General features: G+C 43.5%; 1 protein-coding gene across 6 annotated transcripts in view; it reads left to right on the top strand.

Moving 5' to 3' along the window:
* Positions 1–20,925, top strand: part of LOC126272259 (transcriptional repressor p66-alpha-like) — an 87,860-nt gene that overhangs the window by 48,417 nt on the left and 18,518 nt on the right. For all 6 annotated transcript variants that reach the window (XM_049974989.1, XM_049974985.1, XM_049974990.1 and 3 more), the window contains 2 exons: positions 3,574–3,669; positions 19,721–19,928. In XM_049974989.1, coding sequence (XP_049830946.1) covers positions 3,574–3,669; positions 19,721–19,928 — 304 coding nt within the window. The remainder of the gene's footprint in view (positions 1–3,573; positions 3,670–19,720; positions 19,929–20,925) is intronic.

Here is a 20,925-nt window from a genome sequence, read left to right as displayed (position 1 = left end):
TAGAATTTTGGAACACGTATTATGTTCGAGTATAATGACTTTTCTGGAGACTAGAAATCTACTCTGTAGGAATCAGGATGGGTTTCGAAAAAGACGGTCGTGTGAAACCCAGCTCGCGCTATTTGTCCACGAGACTCAGAGGGCCTTAGACACGGGTTCACAGGTATATGCCGTGTTTCTTGACTTCCGCAAGGTGTTAGCTACAGTTCCCCACAGTTGTTTAATGAACAAAGTAAGAGCATATGGGCTATCAGACCAATTGTGTGATTGGATTGAAGAGTTCATGGATAACAGAATGCAGCATGTCATTCTCAATGGAGAGAAGTCTTTCGAAGTAAGAGTAATTTCAGGTGTGCCACAGAGGAGTGTCGTAGGATCGTTGCTATTCAAAATATACATAAATGACCTAGTGGGTGACATCGGAAGTTCACTGAGGCTTTTTGCGGATAATGCTGTAGTATATCGAGAGGTTGTAACAATGGAAATTTGTACTGAAATGCAGGAGGGTGTGCAGCGAATTGACGCATGGTGCAGGGAATGGCAATTGAATCTCAATGTAGACAAGTGTAATGTGCTGCGAATACATAGAAAGAAAGATCCCTTATCATTTAGCTACAATATAGCAGGTCAGCAACTGGAAGCAGTTAATGCCATAAATTATCTGGGTGTATGCATTAGGAGTGATTTAAAATGGAATGATCATATAAAGTTGACGTCAGTAAAGCAGATGTCAGACTGAGATTCATTGGAAGAATCCTAAGGAAATGCAATCCGAAAACAAAGGAAGTAGGTTACAGCATGCTTGCTCACCCACTGCTTGAATACTGCTCAGCAGTGTGTGATCCGTACCAGATAGGATTGATGGAAGAGAGAGAGAGAGAAGATCAAATGGAGAGCAACACGCTTTGTTACAGGAGCATTTAGTAATCGCAAAAGCGTTATGGAGATGATAGATAAAATCCAGTGGAAGACTCTGCAGGAGAGACGCTCAGTAGCTCGGTACAGGCTTTTGTTGAAGTTTCGAGAACATACCTTCACCATGGAGTTAAGCAGTATATTGCACCCTCCTACGATATCTCGCGAAGAGACCATGAGGATAAAATCAGAGAGATTAGAGCCCACACAGAGGCATACTGACAATCCTTCTTTCCACGAACAATACGAGACGGGAATAGAAGGGAGAACCGATAGAGGTACTCAAGGTACCCTCCGCCACCCACCGTCAGGTGGCTTGCGGAGTATGGATGTAGATGTAGACAGGAATCGGTATGTCTGCAAGGATGAGTTTCATCCTCATGGTTCTTTGGAGCTGTATTACTCATCAGCATGTGGAGAAAATCCTTTTGGAACACATTGTGCCTTTCGAGCCATTGGGAGATAGTTTTCACTAATGCGTGTTGTGAGAATTGTGCCAGAGCTCATGAATGAAGCAGAGACTAATAATACATACTGTGAGTCCTGATTTGAATCATATTGATTGTATAAGAGACCAGCTGGGTAAGAGTGCCCGTCAACACTGTTCGGGGGTCTTACAGGACCTGTGGGAGAACCTCCTGAAAGAAGGGAGATGATTCCTCAATTGAAATTCGAAACATTAATCAGGAGCATGGCTGAAGGCTGACTGCTGTGTTTGGTGGAAGAGGAAGTAATACCACAGTCTAACGTAACGGTTGCGATACTCACTGCTGTAAAAGTTGTTGCTGTTTGACAGATGGAGCGACACTAGCGCTCCAAGCGGCAGGTAAGGTTTGGTTGCACCCATTTCCTACGTAATTTCTGAATTATTCGAGTTAGTTTCTTGCCTACAAGGGTTTGTGTAGTATCTGAAGGCATATATGTTTCTAAAAATGATTCTAAAATAAGCGCAAGTATGGACAAAAATCATGAATAGAGTGGCAAGCTACAACACATTCGTGAAGAAACACTTGTGACATTGGACAGAATTGCAGCGTACCACATTGATATCAAAAGAATATAAACACACAGATTCACATGTAAGATGCACAGACATGTACCTCTACATGCAAAAGTGATGGACAGCTGTAGGCCTATTGTGTTTGTCATTGTCGTCTGTTGCCACAAGTACGACCTTCATCTTTATATTATTCTAAGTGGGACAAGCAACTTACAAATAGTGGGAGAAATATGCTGAAAACATTATAATGAGCTGATTACATTCCATTCCATGGAAAACCAAATATTTGAATAATTTTCAAACAATCTGTCTGTAGGCACTTTCCTTGTCCCATAATAGTTTTGCTCGAAGTCTAGCACATTCTGACACTTCACACACATTTGTAAGACACGAACAGCTGCACTTAATCTAACCACTTCATTGTCAAAGCAGGTCTGTGTTGACGATTCTCACGAATCTGGCACTAATACATGGAGAGTTGAACTGGCTGCTTCTGTGTCACAGGACTGCTTTACAGCTTTATATTGACTGTCGTATATTTGTGGCAGTTTCCTCTTCGTCAGTTGAGGTGGCTTATTTGGAATGTCAAACAGTGTGGGTACTGCATTTCACACGAGTTTGTTATTGTCTGCGTTCACGAACTGTTTTTGTTCGAAATGTAGCGAACAAAACCTAATATTATTATACAGGTAAACCGGGTCTTTCTTCATAAGGTCTCCTTGTCTAGCCATTTTTGCTCTTAAAATGAAACATTCACGATTTATACAGATACATTTGCAAGTGAATCCTGATGATACAGTTTAGTAACATGATGGTATATACCTCTCAGGATCTTTAGGAAACCTAAAAAAGACAGCTGTGGTGTCTTCTTCCTATTGCTGCTGCAATTTATTGCACTACAAACGCTCCCGATGGTAAAAACCATTGTGTAAATCAAAATAAACAATCACTATTCCCTTTCACGAACGCGCCGAACTCACAGTTCAACCTACCGGCCGCTTGGAGCGCTGCTGGTGCTGAAGGCAACAAAATCAAGGTGAAGTGTCGTGACTGTTATGTTAGACTGTGGTAATACACACATTTGAAGATGAGAAGATGGACCTGAGAAGTATAGAAAACCAAAGACAGAGGAGCATTACTTTCAGGAGATTCCTCAAATTCATTCGTGTTACTTCTGCGTCTCTAACTGTATTTGTTATGATCGTCTTTTTTTCCATTGTTAGAGACCTGAATGACACCTTACTACAATATTCAATATTTTATCATAAAATAGTAGGTGAGTGTCCTATAAGTGCTTGTAATTTAAGTTTTTTTAATTGAAATGTTGTTTTTTTTTTCCCCAGGCAGTATATGTAATTTTTGTGGGGAAACCTTACATGTCTAGTCACTAGTCAAGAACCATGTTTGACAATGCAGCAGTGTGCAACTGGCTCAGCCCTTTAATTGATACTTACTTTTATGGTAGTTAACTACCCTGGAGGTTTAGAATAATAATGGGAAAACTACTTTTAGAGTGTTAATACTTTAAGACCAAGAAGAAAGTTGATTGTCATTTCTGCTGAAGACTGTGTCCCAAGTTTTGTGATAGAATGTAACATTTTTATGATAATATTAAGATTACACTGAGCATTTAGAAATCTAACTTATAATTTCTTCAGGAGCGTCCAAGGGTTGAGGACACACAGACACCAGCTCAACGGCAAGCAGCAGCAAAATTAGCCCTCAGAAAGCAGCTTGAGAAAACTTTGCTGCAGGTATGCAAATCACAGAAAAGTAGTAGTCATAATAAAATGGTATTCTTAATAAGCAAATAACTATTAGAGAAAGGAATTGAGTAAGATACAGTTTGATTTGGAAAAACATTAGAGCCAGAAAGTCTTGCACTTTAGTCACTGTTATTTATGTATGACAAAATATTTCAAAGGGTTTGCAAGAGGTAACAGAAATTTAGTGACAAGCTCATGTGGAGCCTTTCTCTCTCTCTCTCTCTCTCTTATTTCCTCCTCCTCCTCCTTCTTCTTCTTCTTCTGCTTCTTCTTCTTCTTTTGTTTAATGCATAAAGCTACAAATGTAATAATATTTTGCCACCAACAAACTTCAGAGACATAAGTTTTAGATGGTGCATTTAATTGACTACAAAATAGTTGCATGCTAAGGTCCCTCTGATCAGAGAGCTTTTCTGCCATTCTAATTGTTTATTATGTACTAGTCTTTTTCCCGTGGCTACACTTGCGTACACATTCAACATGGACATTGCGCACATTGCCTCCTTCCTCTCTGTGTCCAACACTTCCTCCTCATGTCTCTGCCCACCTCATCCACCAACCTCTGACTGTTCATTTCCTTCTCACCACTCTCAGTCTCCTCCCTACCCCCTTCTTTGTCAATATACTCTGCCCCTCTTTTGGACAATATCTCCCCCCCAATCTGATCCTCTCCTTGTCCTTCTCTTTCTTTTCCATCTGTTCACTACCACACTACATCTTCCCTCCGTCTCTTGCCTCTCCCCCTCCTTCCATCTCTCTGACCATCTACAGCTACATCTACATCTACAATACTATGCAAGCCACAGTATTGCGTGTGTCGGAGGGTACCCTGTACCACTACTTTTCATTTCCTTTCCTGTTCTTCTCGCAAACAGAACTAGGCAAAAATGACTGTCTGTATGCCTTTATATGAGACCTAATTTATAGTATTTTATCTTTGTGGTCCTTGTGTGCAATGTATGTTGATGGCAGTAGAAGTGGTTGGCAGTCAGCTTCAAATGCTGGTTCTCTAAATTTTCTCAATAGTGTTTCTAGAAAAGAACATTGCCTTCCCTCCAGGAATTCCCATTTGACTTCCCGAACCATCTCTGTAACACATATGTGTTGTTCGAACCTACTGGTAACAAATCTAGTGGCTCTGAATTGCTTTGATGTCCTCCTTCAATCCGACCTGTTAAGGATCCCAAACACTCCAGCAGTGCTCAAGTACAGATCGCACCAGCGTCCTGTATGTGGTCTCCTTTACAGGTGAAGCACTCTTTCCTAAAATTTTCCCAATATACCGAAGTCAACCATTCGCCTTCTCTACCACAGTTCTCTCATGCTTGTTCCTTCCACCTTATATCGCTTTGCAACGCTACACCCAGATACTTAAAAGACTGGACTGTGTCAAGCAGGACACTAGTAATACTGTATCCGAACATACAGATTCGATCTTCCTACTCATCCGCATTAACTTACATTTTTACACATTTAGGGCTAGCTGCCTAAATATTTCCAAAGCAGTAGAACACATGCATTCAGTGTCAGGAAAAATACATTAAAAAATGACACATGTTTTTTGTTCGTTGTTACAATTGGAAACAAGTATTGCACTTTTGAAGTTTTCATTTGAATCGCCCTCCTATTGCGATTTATAATTGTAAATGAAGTAATGTGAACTGTCTTTATACATTAGGTGATGCGAGTGTATAAGCGTCTCTCTGAAAATATCTCAGTTTTGCTGTTGACATGTTGGCAGCTATTGTTTTGATTTTGTAGTCGACAGCAGTTGAAAGCTGTCCGAAGAATTCGCGACTGTGAGGATAACTCTTACCCTGTATAGACTGTTGGGGTACCTTGCCACTACAGTACATGTAGCCATGGTCCATTTAATGTGTGTTCTATGTCTGTGGCCATCTGCTCAGCCCTCATCTCCCCTCCCCCCTCCAATCCTTTTTCTGTTTAGCAGTCTCTATCCTCACATGTAGCCCTGGCAGTGCCTGCCAATGCTACATGCACAACATGCCTTCTCCCCTTTCTCTCTGTCCATCTCCTCCTCCCTGCCCTCTCTATAGATTTCCTCCTCTCCCTCCCTGGTTTGTCCATCTCCTTCTTCTGCACCCTTTGTCTGCCTGACTTAACCCCCTCCCCCAATTACCATCCATCTTTTTCGCAACCCTGTATACACACACACCTCTGCTCCCTCCCCCTCTCTCCCTCCCCCTCTCTCCCTCCCCCTCTCTCCCTCCCCCTCTCTCCCTCCCCCTCTCTCCCTCCCCCTCTCTCCCTCCCCCTCTCTCCCTCCCCCTCTCTCCCTCCCCCTCTCTCCCTCCCCCTCTCTCCCTCCCCCTCTCTCCCTCCCCCTCTCTCCCTCCCCCTCTCTCCCTCCCCCTCTCTCCCTCCCCCTCTCTCCCTCCCCCTCTCTCCCTCCCCCTCTCTCCCTCCCCCTCTCTCCCTCCCCCTCTCTCCCTCCCCCTCTCTCCCTCCCCCTCTCTCCCTCCCCCTCTCTCCCTCCCCCTCTCTCCCTCCCCCTCTCTCCCTCCCCCTCTCTCCCTCCCCCTCTCTCCCTCCCCCTCTCTCCCTCCCCCTCTCTCCCTCCCCCTCTCTCCCTCCCCCTCTCTCCCTCCCCCTCTCTCCCTCCCCCTCTCTCCCTCCCCCTCTCTCCCTCCCCCTCTCTCCCTCCCCCTCTCTCCCTCCCCCTCTCTCCCTCCCCCTCTCTCCCTCCCCCTCTCTCCCTCCCCCTCTCTCCCTCCCCCTCTCTCCCTCCCCCTCTCTCCCTCCCCCTCTCTCCCTCCCCCTCTCTCCCTCCCCCTCTCTCCCTCCCCCTCTCTCCCTCCCCCTCTCTCCCTCCCCCTCTCTCCCTCCCCCTCTCTCCCTCCCCCTCTCTCCCTCCCCCTCTCTCCCTCCCCCTCTCTCCCTCCCCCTCTCTCCCTCCCCCTCTCTCCCTCCCCCTCTCTCCCTCCCCCTCCCCCACTCTCTCCCTCACCCTCTCTCCCTCCCCCCACCCTCCCTCTCCCTCACCCTCTCTCTCCCTCACCCTCTCTCTCCATCACCCTCTCTCTCCCTCACCCTCACCCTCTCTCTCCCTCACCCTCTCTCTCCATCACCCTCACCCTCTCTCTCCCTCACCCTCTCTCTCCCTCACCCTCTCTCTCCCTCTCCCTCACCCTCTCCCTCTCCCTCACCCTCTCTCTCCCTCTCCCTCGCCCTCTCTCTCCCTCGCCCTCTCTCTCCCTCACCCTCTCTCTCCCTCACCCTCTCTCTCCCTCACCCTCTCTCTCCCTCCCCCCCTCTCCCTCCCCCTCTCTCCCTCACCCTCTCTCCTTCCCCCTCTCTCCTTCCCCCTCTCTCCCTCCCCCTCTCTCCCTCCCCCTCTCTCCCTCCCCCTCTCTCCCTCCCCCTCTCTCCCTCCCCCTCTCTCCCTCCCCCTCTCTCCCTCCCCCTCTCTCCATCCCCCTCTCTCCATCCCCCTCTCTCCATCCCCCTCTCTCCACCCCCCTCTCTCCCTCCCCCTCTCTCCCTCCCCCTCTCTCCCTCCCCCTCTCTCCCTCCCCCTCTCTGCCTCCCCCTCTCTCCCTCCCCCTCTCTCCCTCCCTCCCCCCTCTCCCTCTCTCCCTCCTCTCTCCCTCCCCCCTCTCCCTCCCTCCCTCCTCTCTCCCTCCCTCCCTCCTCTCTCCCTCCCTCCCCCCTCTCTCCCTCCCTCCCTCCTCTCTCCCTCCCTCCCCCCTCTCTCCCTCCCTCCCCCCTCTCTCCCTCCCTCCCCCTCTCTCCCTCCCTGCCTCCCCCTTAATCTCTCCCTTCCCCTCTCCCTCTCTCCCCCCCTCTCCCCCTTACCCCCCCTCTCCCTCTCTCCCCATTCCCTCTCCCCCCATTCCCTCTCTCACCCTTCCCCCTCTCTCCCCATCCCCCTCTCTCCCCATTCCCTCTCTCACCCTTCCCCCTCTCTCCCCATCCCCCTCTCTCCCCCATCCCCCTCTCTCCCCATCCCCCTCTCTCCCCATCCCCCCTCTCTCCCACCCCCTCTCTCTCCCACCCCCTCTCTCTCCCATCCCCTTCTCTCCCCATCCCCCTCTCTCCCTCCCCCTTCTCTCCCTCCTCCACCTCTTCCCTCCTCCTCCCTCCTCTCTGTCGTGTGTGTGTGTGTGTGTGTGTGTGTGTGTGTGTGTGTGTGTGTAGACGTGACATCTGCACATGTAAACCCTGTAAAATACATAGTACATAAGGGAGACAGATATTTCTCTCACATAACATGGCTGTCGTGCTGGCAGCCTATGTGGCAGGTGTTGGAATAAAACAACCATTTTTTGCCCTGTATGGGAGATAGAAAGTTGTGACCCACACAGTACTGACACTCATGTGACCCACACAGTACTGACACTCATGAAGTGTCCTGTTTGTGTACCAAATTGTTTGGGAGAGGATGCACAAATGGCTCCCCCCCTGCACCCCTCCCCCCTCTCCGGCCCCCCCACACTCTCTCTCTCTCTCTCTCTCTGACACACACTGAAAAGCTTGAAAGAATGTTGTTAGGAAGTTTGGTCTGATAAGTAATTGTTAAGGAAAACATTTGGTTTATTGAGTTGTTTCTAAGTTATTTAGCATTGAAGTTCGCCAATCAGCTCATCGCACACGCAAATTCAAGCACTTGCATGCGTGAAAATCCTGTAATGCACAGCATTTGTGGGTCCATGAGTTACCGCTTGTTCAAATGCTCATTACCAGTTACAATGTGCATTTTTTGGAAGTGGTAAATGTAAGTTAAGTGAGCAACAGCTACATTTGTTCAGTTTGAGGATACCAAACGAAGAACAAGTTTGTTGACACTGTTTCTGGCAGGCTAGTTGAATTTACACATGCGACGAATCACCTGATTGGCTAACGTCAGTAATAAGTATTTTGTAAACAGTGCAACATACTGAATTTTTTTCTTAACAATTGTTGTTCACATCGTCTACCCTGCAGCACCTTCACTAGCTTTTCAGACTTTTCCAGACCATCCAGTGAGTGTACTTCTCACTGCAGCTTCACTTACGTACATGTTCAGCACATATAATGCACACATTTCTTTGCCCATCCCCTGTGTGTCTACCCACCTTGTTTCTGTACCCTCATCCTCCCATGTTTCTTTTCTGTCCTATCATCCTCCCAACTCTCTGTCTTTCCACTTTCTCTTCTCCTCCTCCTCCTCCTCTTCCTGATCTTCACAGTATGTGTGCCTCTCTCTTCCAACCATGTTTCGCTGTCAATTTTCCCTTCCACTTGTGATGTTGTTCTCCCTACCTCCCTTTGCCCATGTCCCATGTCTCTGACCATCCCCACCTCCCCCCTCTCTCTGCCCATCTCCTCCTCCTCTCTCCATCTCTGCCTATACTCCTCCTCTCTCTCCATCTCTTTGCCTATCTCCTCCTGCCCTCCCTCTGTATCTAACCATCTCCTCCTGGCCTATTTCCTGCTACCCTCCTCCTCCTTCTCCTGCTGTCCCCTTCTCCCTGTCCATCGCCTTTTCCCCGTCTCCCTATCTCTCTCTCCCCTAATTTTCTCTCCCTCCATCCCTTCCTGCCCCCTGTTTCTGTCCATCCCCTCCCGCACCCTTCTCTGAACATACCCTCCTACCCCTGGTGTCCCCCGTCCTCTCTATCTGCCCCCTCCTCTATCCATCACAACCTTTCCCCCATCCCTGCCTATCCGTGTGTGTAGCCCCTGCAAAAGAGGTCAGTAAAGCAGGATTATACTGCTACAACACCACATACCTGTTGCACAGGGCAGCCTGCATGTCAGGTACTGTAAAACCTTTACTTGTCCCTGATACGTAAGCTGCCCTGAAAAGGACATTGATAAAGCAGCCAATAATATTCCCAAACAACACATCTGTTGTGCAGGGCAGCCTATGGTAGCAGCTGAAAAAACAAATTTTTGCCCTAATTTCCACTCCTATTGAAGCTAGGAGGTTGTAAAGCCCACAGTGCTGATACTCGTGGAATTTGCTGTTTGAGTGTCAAAATTGATCCAAAGATTTGTGTCACTTTTTTCTCATTCACCTTTTTAAAAAAGTTATTTGTGGCATGAATACCTTTGAAGTCAGCATTGGTGCTGCCTAAATAATTATGAATGTGTAAGTGCGTGACAAGCCTCAAAATGCTATACGTTATTACATAGACATTTTGGGGGGCAGAGAGAGAGAGAGAGAGAGAGAGAGAGAGAGAATGAATATATTTTATTTCTGCCAGTAACTTCCTGCTGCCTTTCACACTTCATGGAAGTTATCCTGCATAACAGCACTCCTGGAAGAAAGGGTACTGTGCAGCATTGGCTTAACCGCAGCCTAGGGAAGTGTGCACTTATTTGCAGACTGGAAGATTTATTCTGGAAACAAACCCCTGGACTGTCTCTATTACAGTTCTCCGCAATACTGTATTTCCAGATGTTCTAACACTGGAAGGTGTGCAGAAGAGCTGTATGAAGTGTGGAAGTTAGGAGAGATGTACTGCGGGAAATAAAGTTGTGGTTTGGGACTGGATAGATCAGTTAGTAGAGGATTTGTCCATGGTGGCAGAGGTTCACAGTTAGACTTTCAGTCCGGCAAACAGTTTTAATCTGCTGGGAAGTTCCAAATTAGCACATACCCGCTGCAGATTGAAAGATTCATTTTGGGAACAATTGCCTTGCAGTTGATGCATTGAAATTGGTGCTCATTCTGTTGTGGAGTGAAAAAGTCATTCTGGACGCGCGCCCTTGGCTTTCAACAGCTGAAACAAGCTCCCAGACAATGTCTTGTTCTCCTTACATGCCTTCCAGATACCTACCCTAGACTGCCAAAAAAGTTATCAGCGTATTCTCTGCAACAAAACTTTACTGCAGAGATCATAGACCTATCGAACGCCCCATTAAATTTTTTAAAGGAAGTCGTTTTCCTGTGTACGTTGTTCTTTTATTTTGAAGTAAACACTTTATTTCATCATTTAGTAATTAGGTAACTGGCATTACCAAGCTACGTCACGATAAAAATCATTATTCGTACAGCTTGTTATACTTTGTACAAGAGAGTGAGGGTAAAAAGCAACATGTGATTGTGTCACTAATGAGAGTTTATAACACAACTGGCTACTACTAAATTAGCCATACACCGATACTGTTCCGCCTGTAAAAAGATACTTAATTGACCACGATCGTGCATAATGGCAAAGTGTCAGACTGTTTTTGTTTCTCTAAATAGAAGGGAGCATTACCAGAACAAAAGAGAATCAAACCAAGGTTCTGTAAGTAATAAAGTGAACTGCTATTATTTACAAGGAAATGGCCACTAGCCAAATTAGACAAAGTTGCAACCAAGTACTAGCATGGTTTATAAACAAAGTTAACTATTGTGATTTACTTTACTTGATACTGAAATTCTGTTTTGCTGATAAGGTACAAGGCTGTAGTGCAGTTTAGCAAGTAACATACCAGTAATTTGACATGAACTACACAGGTAGAGTATTAATACATTTAGGCAACAACTGGCTCTCAGTAACACTAACTGGCTGTACATTATGTACTAATGGTGGAGTACTAACAACTTGGGCAAGAGGTTCTTTTGTCATTTTAGTTATTGGAAATTACTACCATTGAAACAGTTTTCAAATTATTGTATCATTTGTACTGATTCAGGGTGCATATGACCCAGGACAACCGGGAAATCCAGTAATTTTTTCATGCAAGAGAAAACCAGGGAGTTTTTCGGAATTGCAGGAATTTTTCATTGTTTCAGGTTTTATTATAAGAATTGATACTCTAGCAAAGAATGTTACTGCATCCTGCTACTGGAGAATAATACTGCAGCAGTAAAACATAAATGAGAGAGAAGAAAACTAAAACGGAAGTTGCAAAGGAAATGCACCATTTACAACAACGAAAGATCGTTCACGCACAAGGAACTGCAAACAGCAAAAATATGTCAAAGACCTTAGGGCAAAGACTATGTAATACTTTGTAACAATAAACTACTTTCTATGAGAGAGACATCACAGGTTTGTTTGACCAATTGCCAGCGGGCTCATGCTATTGTGCGGATGACCGACGTATGAGCAGTACCTTCTCCCACTTTGGGCTACTTAAATTGTGGCGATTAGCTCTTTGGCAGTAGCAGTGTACAGACAGATGCTAACAAAAAAAATTTTTTCACTTGCCCTAGCTGCCACATTGGTGCATTTGCAAAGTTGTCTGAATGTAGTGGGGAGGGGGAAGTCTCCATGTGTCGCGAGTTTGCAGGTCCCACTTCAAATGAAAATAGAACGGATTTGTGGCTGGGAGCTATTGAGTGAATTAAAAAATCATTCACATAATTATGGCAGGGAAAAATATATTATTAGTTTGTTTTTATCAGTCAAGCATTAATCGCCTTGTAGAATAATGAAGTTATTTTTCTCAGTTTGCTAAAGAAATTTGGCTTTATTAATCTTTTCCACTGAGGCAATCAATTTATTTGAAACAAAGTGTTTCATTCCACAGTATTGGCTTGTTACAATTGTTCACTGAATTTGAACTGCACGTTTTCGTCTTTTGCCATGTATGGCATTGTTGTTGCTGTTTTTGTTGTTGTTGTTGTCTTCGGTTCTGAGACTGGTTTGATGCAGCTCTCCATGCCACTCTATCCTGTGCAAACATCTTCATCTCCCAATACCTACTGCAACCTACATCCTTCTGAATCTGCTTAGTTTAGTCATCTCTTGGTCTCCCTCTACGATTTTTACCCTCCACGCTGCCCTCCAGTACTAAATTAGTGATCCCTTGATGCCTCAGAACATGTCCTACCAACCGATCCCTTCTTCTCGTCAAGTTGTGCCACAAACTTCTCTTCTCCCCAATCCTATTCAGTACCTCCTCGTTAGTTATGTGATCTACCCATCTAATCTTCAGCATTCTTCTGTAGCACCATATTTCGAAGGCTTTTATTCTCTTCTTGTCTACAGTATTTACGTCTACGTTTCACTTCCATACATGGCTACACTCCATACAAATACTTTCAGAATAGATTTCCTGACTCTTAAATCTATACCCAATTTAACAAATTTCTCTTCTTCAGAAACGCTTTCCTTACCATTGCCAGTCTACATTTTATATCCTCTCTACTTCGACCATCATCAGTTATTTTGCTCCCCAAATAGCAGAACTCCTTTACTACTTTAAGTGTGTCATTTCCTAATCTAATTCCCTCAGCATCACCCGACTTAATTCAACTACATTCCATTATCCTCGTTTTGCTTTTGTTGATGTTCATCTTATATCCTCCTTTCAAGACACTGTCCATTCCGTTCAACTGCTCTTCCAGGTCCTTTGCTGTCTGACAGAATTACAATGCCGTTGCCGAATCTCAAAGTTTTTATTTCTTCTCCATGAATTTTAATACTTACTCAGAATTTTTCTTTTTTTTCCTTCACTGCTTGCTCAATATACAGATTGAATAACATCGGGGAGAGACTACAGCCCTGTGTCACTCCCTTCCCAACCACTGCTTCCCTTTCATGTCCCTCGACTCTTATTACTGCCATCTGGTTTCTGTACAAATTGTAAATAGCCTTTCGCTCCCTGTATTTTACCCCTGCCACCTTCAGAATTCGAAAGAGAGTATTCCAGTCAACATTGTCAAAAGCTTTCTCTAAGTCTACAAATGCTAGAAACATAGGTATGCCTTTCCTTAATCTAGCTTCTAAGATAAGTCGTAGGGTCAGTATTGCCTCACGTCTTCCGATATTTCTACGGAATTCAAACTGATCTTCCCCAAGGTCAGCTTCTACTAGTTTTTCCATTCGTCTGTAAAGGATTCGCGTTAGTATTTTGCAGCTGTGGCTTATTAGACTGGTTGTTCGGTAATTTTCACATCTGTCAACACCTGCTTTCTTTGGGATTGGAATTATTATATTCTTCTTGAAGTCTGAGGGTATTTCGCCTGTCACATACATCTTGCGCACCAGATGGTAGAGTTTTGTCAGGACTGGCTCTCCCAAGACCGTCAGTAGTTCTAATGGAATGTTGTCTACTCCCGGGGCCTTGTTTCGACTCAGGTCTTTCAGTGCTCTCTCAAACTCTTCACGCAGTTTCATATCTCCCATTTCATCTTCATATACATCCTCTTCCATGTCCATAATATTGTCCTCAAGTGCATCGCCCTTGTATAGACCCTCTATATACCCCTTCCATCTTTCTGCTTTCCCTTCTGTGGTTAGAACTGGGTTTCCATCTGAGCTCTTGATATTCACACAAATGGTTCTCTTTTAATTTTCCTGTAGGCAGTACCTATCTTACCCCTAGTGAGATAAGCCTCTACATCCTTACATTTATCCTCTAGCGATCCCCGTTTGGCCATTTTGCACTTCCTGTCGATCTCATTTTTGAGACGTTTGTATTCCTTTCTGCCTGCTTATTTACTGCATTTTCATATTTTCTCCTTTCATCAATTAAATTCAATATTTCTTCTGTTACCCAAGGATTTATACTAGGCGTCGTCTTTTTACCTACTTGATCCTCTGCTGCCTTCACTACTTCATCCTTCAAAACTACCCATTCTTCTTCTACTGTATTTCTTTCCCCCATTTCTGCCATTTGTTCCCTTACGCTCTCCCTGAAAATCTGCACAATCTCTGGTTTAGTCAGTTTATCCAGGTCCCATCTGCTTAAATTCCCACCTTTTTGCAGTTTCTTCAGTTTTAATCTACAATTCATAACCAATAGATTGTGGTCAGAGGCCGCATCTGCCCCTGGAAATGACTTGCAATTTAAAACCTGGTTCCTAAATCTGTCTTACCATTATATAATCTATCTGATACCTTTTAGTATCTCCAGGTTTCTTCCATGTATACAACCTTCTTTTATGATTCTGGAACCAAGTGATAGCTATTATTAAGTTGTGCTCTGTGCAAAATTCTACCAGGCGGCTTCCTCTTTCATTTCTTACCCCCAATCCATATTCACCTACTACGTTTCCTTCTCTCCCTTTTCTTACACTCGAATTCCAGTCACCCATGACTATTAAATTTTCATCTCCCTTCACTATCTGAATAATTTCTTTTATTTCATCATACATTTCTTCAATTTGTTCGTCATCTGCAGAGCTAGTTGGCATATAAATTTGTACTACTGTGGTAGGCGTGGGCGTCTATCTCGGGCAAAATAATGTGTGCACTATGCTCTTTGTAGTAGCTTACCTGCATTCCTATGTTTTTATTCATTATTAAACCTACTCCTGCATTACTCCTATTTGACTTTGTATTTCTAAGCCTGTATTCGACTGACCAAAAGTCTTGTTCCTCATGCCACCGAACTTCACTAATTCCCACTATATCTAACTTTAACCTATCCATGTCCCTTTTTAAATTTTCTAACCTACCTGCCCAATTAAGGGCTCTGACATTCCACGGTCCGATCCGTAGAACGCCAGTTTTATTTCTCCTAATAACGACGTCCTCTTGAATGGTCCCCGCCCGGAGATTCGAATGGGGGACTATTTTACCTCCGGAATATTTTACCCAAGAGGACGCCATCATCATTAACCATACAGCAAAGCTGCATGCCCTCGGGAAAAATTACGGCTGTAGGTTCCCCTTGCTTTCAACTGTTCGCAGTACCAGCACAGCAAGGCCGTTTTGGTTAGTGTTAAAAGGCCAGATCAGTCAGTCATCCAGACTGTTGCCCCTGCAACTACTGGAAAGGCTGCTGCCCCTCTTCAGGAACCACGCGTTTGCCTCGCCTCTCAACAGATACCCCTCCGTTGTGGTTGCACCTACGGTACGGCCACCTGTATCGCTGAGGCACGCAAGCCTCCCCACCAACGGCTAGGTCCATGGTTTGTGGGGGCGGGGTAATAGTGTTACAAATTTTACACAGCCATGAGAGTTTTACACAGGCGCATGAAGCATGAGTGTGAAGCCAATGTGTGAAGTAGAGAAAGTGCGTTTATTTTTGGCAGATTTAGGCACTGTACCAATGTAGAGAACACATTAAATATGGGCATGTTGACTAGCAAGTTGTGTATATCACAAATATTGGAAAATGGACTGACGCTATGTAATATTTACTGTATGGGCAGATCTTTGTATCTGAGAAGTGGTCATCATCATCATCATCATCATCAGTTATCTGCTATATTAGCAGGTCCTTTGCCTCTCCTTTTTCTGCGATCCATTGCTTCCGTCTTAAGGCTGCTGTATGTTGTACCGTCCATCATGGCATTCAGTATCTGGAATCTCTTCCTTCTTCGCTTCCTTTTCCCTTCTACGTAAGCTTCTAAAACTGTTTTTATCAGTCCTTCATTCTTTCTTAATATATGCCTAATCCAATTTCTGTTTCTTCTCTTTATTACATCTAGTAACTGTCTTTTCTCTCCCACTCTTCTCAGTACCTCTTCATTTTTTACTCTGTCCATCCAACTTATTCTTTCCAACTTCCGCCATGTCCAGATCTCAAAAGCCTCCAGCCTTTCTCTGTCTTTTTTCCTCATAGTCCATGTTTCAACGACATATAGAAGAACACTCCATACAAGACATTTTATGAGTATGTTTCTGAGTTCTCTGTCCAGGCCACTGCAGAAGATTCTCCTTTTCTTATAAACTGCCTCTTTTGCCGTTGCTATCCTTGTTTTAATTTTTGTGGTGCACTTCCAGTCGGTGTCTATCCTGCTTCCAAGATACTTAAAATTTTGCACCTCTTCTAGTGTTTCTCCATTCAGCATAATTTTTGTTTCCTTATTTCCTCCTAGTGCCAATACTTTTGTTTTATTTGTGTTAATTTTCATTCCATTTTTTTTTCCGTTAGTTGGAATGGTGTCCACCAAATCCTGTAATTCTTTTTCCCTTGTGGCTAGAAGGATCATGTCATCAGCAAAAAAAGTGTTGTGGGCCATAATTCAGTAATTTGTTCACAGTGTGTGCTGAATGTTAATACATGGAACGAAACTGATGAGCACTTTTGCAATCAAATGGTGTACATCAAAGAGCTCAGAGCATTCACCACCTGATAGTCTTGGTTACGTGAGAGTTGTGTGTTTTGTTGTGTGCAAAACATTCATTTAATATTAGGTGCATGTTGTTGTAGGCTATGGAGACAAGAAAATATTATGAACATCAACGTGACACTGCAGAGCAGTTGCAAAATGGTAGCGATTCATACAATGGTTATCAAAACTAAACATGCTTATCATTTAGGGGTGTCCTCAATTTTTATTTGTACAAAAATATCCAGTTTAAGTCTGCAGATCACTTGCCTTTATTTTCAAATAATGGGTTTCGAACCAGCTACCCATTTGCAGATCACTTGTTAAGATACAGAATAAAGATACAGAACTGCAAGTTCGCTGTCATAACTCTGCACTTCTGTACCAGCAACTTTTCTGTAACTGTAACAAATGATCTTAAGACGGGCAGCTGGCTTGCAACAGATTATTTGAAGAAAGAAAAAAATGTAGACTGAAATTGGATATTCTTCTACATAAAAGGATTGTTCACATACTGCCTAAATGTTTTGTGTAATGTAGACAGCATGTGCTGCAAAGGGAGTTTTCAGAAGATGATTGAAGCCGAGTGAAAGAAATGTTTCGTATGTTTTCAGAAAGTGGGAACTTTGGTAAACAAAATGCTTATTTGCGTGGACTCGTTACGGCTGTATCTATTAGAAGACGCCAAATTTGTGGTGGTAGTCATCCACCTAACAATATTGTTAACAAGTTTTACACTCGTATTGTGGGTGTGAGGACTGTTGAAATGTGCAAACAATATATTCTTCACAGATTTTCACTTGGTGGTGGGAGACTTGTCCGAGTTTGAGAAAACTACAGAGAAATGGTAAAGCTACTGGCAAGGACAGTGATATAAGAGAGCACAGGCATAATCCACAAAGATGGATTCAGAGGAAATAGCTTTTGTTGAACAGCATATAAATTGTTTTCATGTTGCTTAATCACACTGCACCCGAAACACTAGTCTTCTTCTGAATGTTTGAAAGATGTATTGTTTGTACCAAGAAATAAGCCTTCAACACAGTAGAGTGTTCATGAAGGGAAGTTACTACCACTACATTTTTAATACTAAGTTCAATTTTCCAGAAACCAAGAAAAGGTGTTTTAAAGATTATGACACATACAAATGAAATGGTGGAAGAAAAAAAAAAAAATCTCACACTGTGGAATAAAAAGCGACACTGGAAACAAATCGTGAACCACATTTAAGGAAAGCTGGGAGCTTACTACAAACAGAACTTACATGTTTATAATTTTGGCATTAAAGATATGATATTCTTGGGATGAAAGAATTACATATTCTGCCTCTCAGAGATTGCTTCAACCTGGCTGATCACTTCAGGAAGGTATTAAGGCATATCGTCATTTGGTCCTGTTCTTGTATTAAACAAAGTAGGAATTTGAATGTAGCCCTCGCACTTCTGTCTTTTGTTTTGTCCAATAATGGTGTCGAAAATATACAACAGTTTTTTGTTTTGTTGTGGGCCATTCATACTTATCCAACATTGGTGATTTTGCTTAGGAACTGCTAGAAAAAGAAGAGAACAATTTACATACCAAAGGACTGACACAGGATTATGGCAGAAGCCTAAAGAATGAATAAGTTGGTTTATGAAATATAACTTTCCCATTTTCTGACTATTAAAGACTTTCAGAAGTGTGTCACTTGGAGGAAATGCTGGAAATGAAAGCAAGTGGCTGAAAATGCAGCATATCAATCATGATAAAGCACTTGGAACATCTATTGTTGATAAAGAAAACCTGGATGACAAAGTTGAATTTCGGGAGCTGGATTTAAGGTAAAGGCATGTGTGTTTGGAAGCAGGACGGGGGGCCGCATCAATGAGCTTGCCTCAGTATCAGCTTCAAGCACACACTCCGCTGCAGAGTGAAAATTTCATTCTGGAACTTCAAGCAGCTCACCCTGGAGATTTGTGACGGAAGTAAACAGAAAAGGTATGGCAGGATGACCTATTGAATTTTATGCCGCCTTGCCAGCGTCCTTGTTTTCTGGATTTACAATGTGATCATGGCACTGTTTCAAATGGCAATGAACAATTTTATGAAACTATGACAGCATCAAAGTAATGACATTGTCCGAATTTTTATTTTTCTTTGTCTCTCGACAGTAAACAATAGTTTTGTTTATTGAATAGGTTGCCAACTTTATATTCATTTCCATTCCCAACTCATCTTTAAGATCATAATTTTGCAAGGTTTAATTAGTTCAAATGTTTCAACAATAGATTTATATATTATGAGTGAAATTACACATGATGTGGTGTTGATGGTCCCATAATTTACTCCAGAAATATGTAATTTTGATTGTACAATGTGTTGTAAACCTTAAATTTGTCCTCCTAAAAAGGTTGAATTGTGTGCATAAATGGTAGTGAACCCACCCAATTATGTTTGTGTAACTACTGAAGTGGAAAAACATGGTTGTGCAAAACTCTTGTTTTGAACACAATCACGCATTGCTTCTCCCCCCCCCCCCCCCCCCCCCCTCAATACTGGTATGTGGATCACCCAAGAGGGCAAAACTAGTTAATCAATTAATAAAGTGTTAAGTTGAAAAGGAAAGTACAGCATCACAGGGAAATAACTTTATTTATTAAATTTATAGTGGTTTTTTGCCCTTAGTGTAAAATAGAGACCTCACATTCACTTCCTGACCTAGTTCCAATCATGCTGGAGTTGTCCTAGCTGTAACTGTTTCTGTTGCAGAGCTCATACTAATGACCAAAGAGAACAATTTTTTTAATTCTTTTAATTTTTTATAGGAAAGTTTGGTATTTGTTAATCTGTGTTTGCATTTCTGTGGGTATGTGTTTACTACAACATAACTAGAAGAGTGGATACTCAAAAGCTAGTGAGGTTTTATAGAGTTCAGTGCACCTGTGGACCATCATTATTTAACTGCTTTTAGTTTGGTGTATTGTATCTATACTTGAATTTCTAATATTGTAATCTTTCTGTACATGCTGTGCTTTAGTGATGAAGAAAATATATTGTGGTAAGCAGTAAGAAGTTGTCAGTGTAACTTCTATTTGTTTGTTTCGTCAATTTCAGATTCCTCCACCAAAGCCACCGCCGCCTGAAATGCATTTTATACCAAACCCATCAAATACAGAATTTATTTATCTACTTGGTTTGGAGCATGTTGTGGATTTCATAACGAAAGACCAGAAAACACCACCTCCGCCGGATGCTTTTAAGTGCTCACAGTGTTTCACAGACTTTACGCCAGTATGGAAGTGGGAGAAAAATCCTACTAAAGGTGAGTATATTCAGTGCCTTGACCAGGAGATAACCATCACTGGTTCATCATCATCACCATCATCCTATTCCCCCCACCCCATGGGTCCACAACTCTTTTGTGGATATGTGCGTGGCGAGCACGGAGCCCCGAGCTAGTGCAGTTCTCCTTCCTTTCCGGGCTGCCCTTCCCCATCCCTCCTCATCCCCAATCCTATCCCCCCCTCCCCCCCTTTACCTCCTCTTCACACTCACTCTCCTTGGAAGTAATGTATCAAGCCTTCGTCCGGAGACAGTCATTTGAATACTCCAGGATCCTGTTTCCTTTGTTTTTCCCCATTCTCACGCTTTCTTCCACTATTGATCTTTCTCTACGTTCACTTGTCTCCTTGCTTTCATGGCCTTACTTCTATCTCTGCCTCATTCTCCTTGCCCTATTCTCCTTGCTTTCTTTTTCGTGTTTTATTCTCCGCTTCGGCGTTTAAGATTCTTTCTTCTATCCCTCTATCTCGTTCCTCTCTTCTTTCTTCCCTGTGCGTGTCTGAAGGCTGACCCATGCGTTCGCACGCGTAGCCAGTGACGGGGTAACATGTAATTCCCCGCCCTGGGTAGACAACTAAGACACACACTTACCATCTGGTAAAGGCCAGGCCCAGGGAGGGGTGATTGCCTGAGTTGTTACCTTCCGAACGTGCCGATTGGTCCCTCCGTCTGTTTCTCGGGAGGTGTGACCAGAAGTGTGGACAATCACCTAAGGCAGGAGTGCCCTCTGAGGGGGCCCCCACAAGGAAGGAGCGCACCGTCTGAGATGCTGGCAATTATGGGGAATTCATCTGCAATGGATTTTCTTCTTCTTCTTCTTCTTCTTCTTCTTCTTCTTCTTCCTCCCTGCCTTCTGCCCAAAAAAGAAAGCTAGATGAAACTCCTGTTCAGAAAATTCTATCACCAGCACCGAATTTTCTTGTTGTCACAAGATCTGACAGTCACAATTTTTCAACAGTCAACCCTTTTGTCATTCA

The sequence above is a fragment of the Schistocerca gregaria genome, chromosome 5 (assembly GCF_023897955.1).
Source record: "Schistocerca gregaria isolate iqSchGreg1 chromosome 5, iqSchGreg1.2, whole genome shotgun sequence".
NCBI lineage: Eukaryota > Metazoa > Arthropoda > Insecta > Orthoptera > Acrididae > Schistocerca > Schistocerca gregaria.
This window is presented reverse-complemented; position numbering and strand designations above follow the sequence as displayed.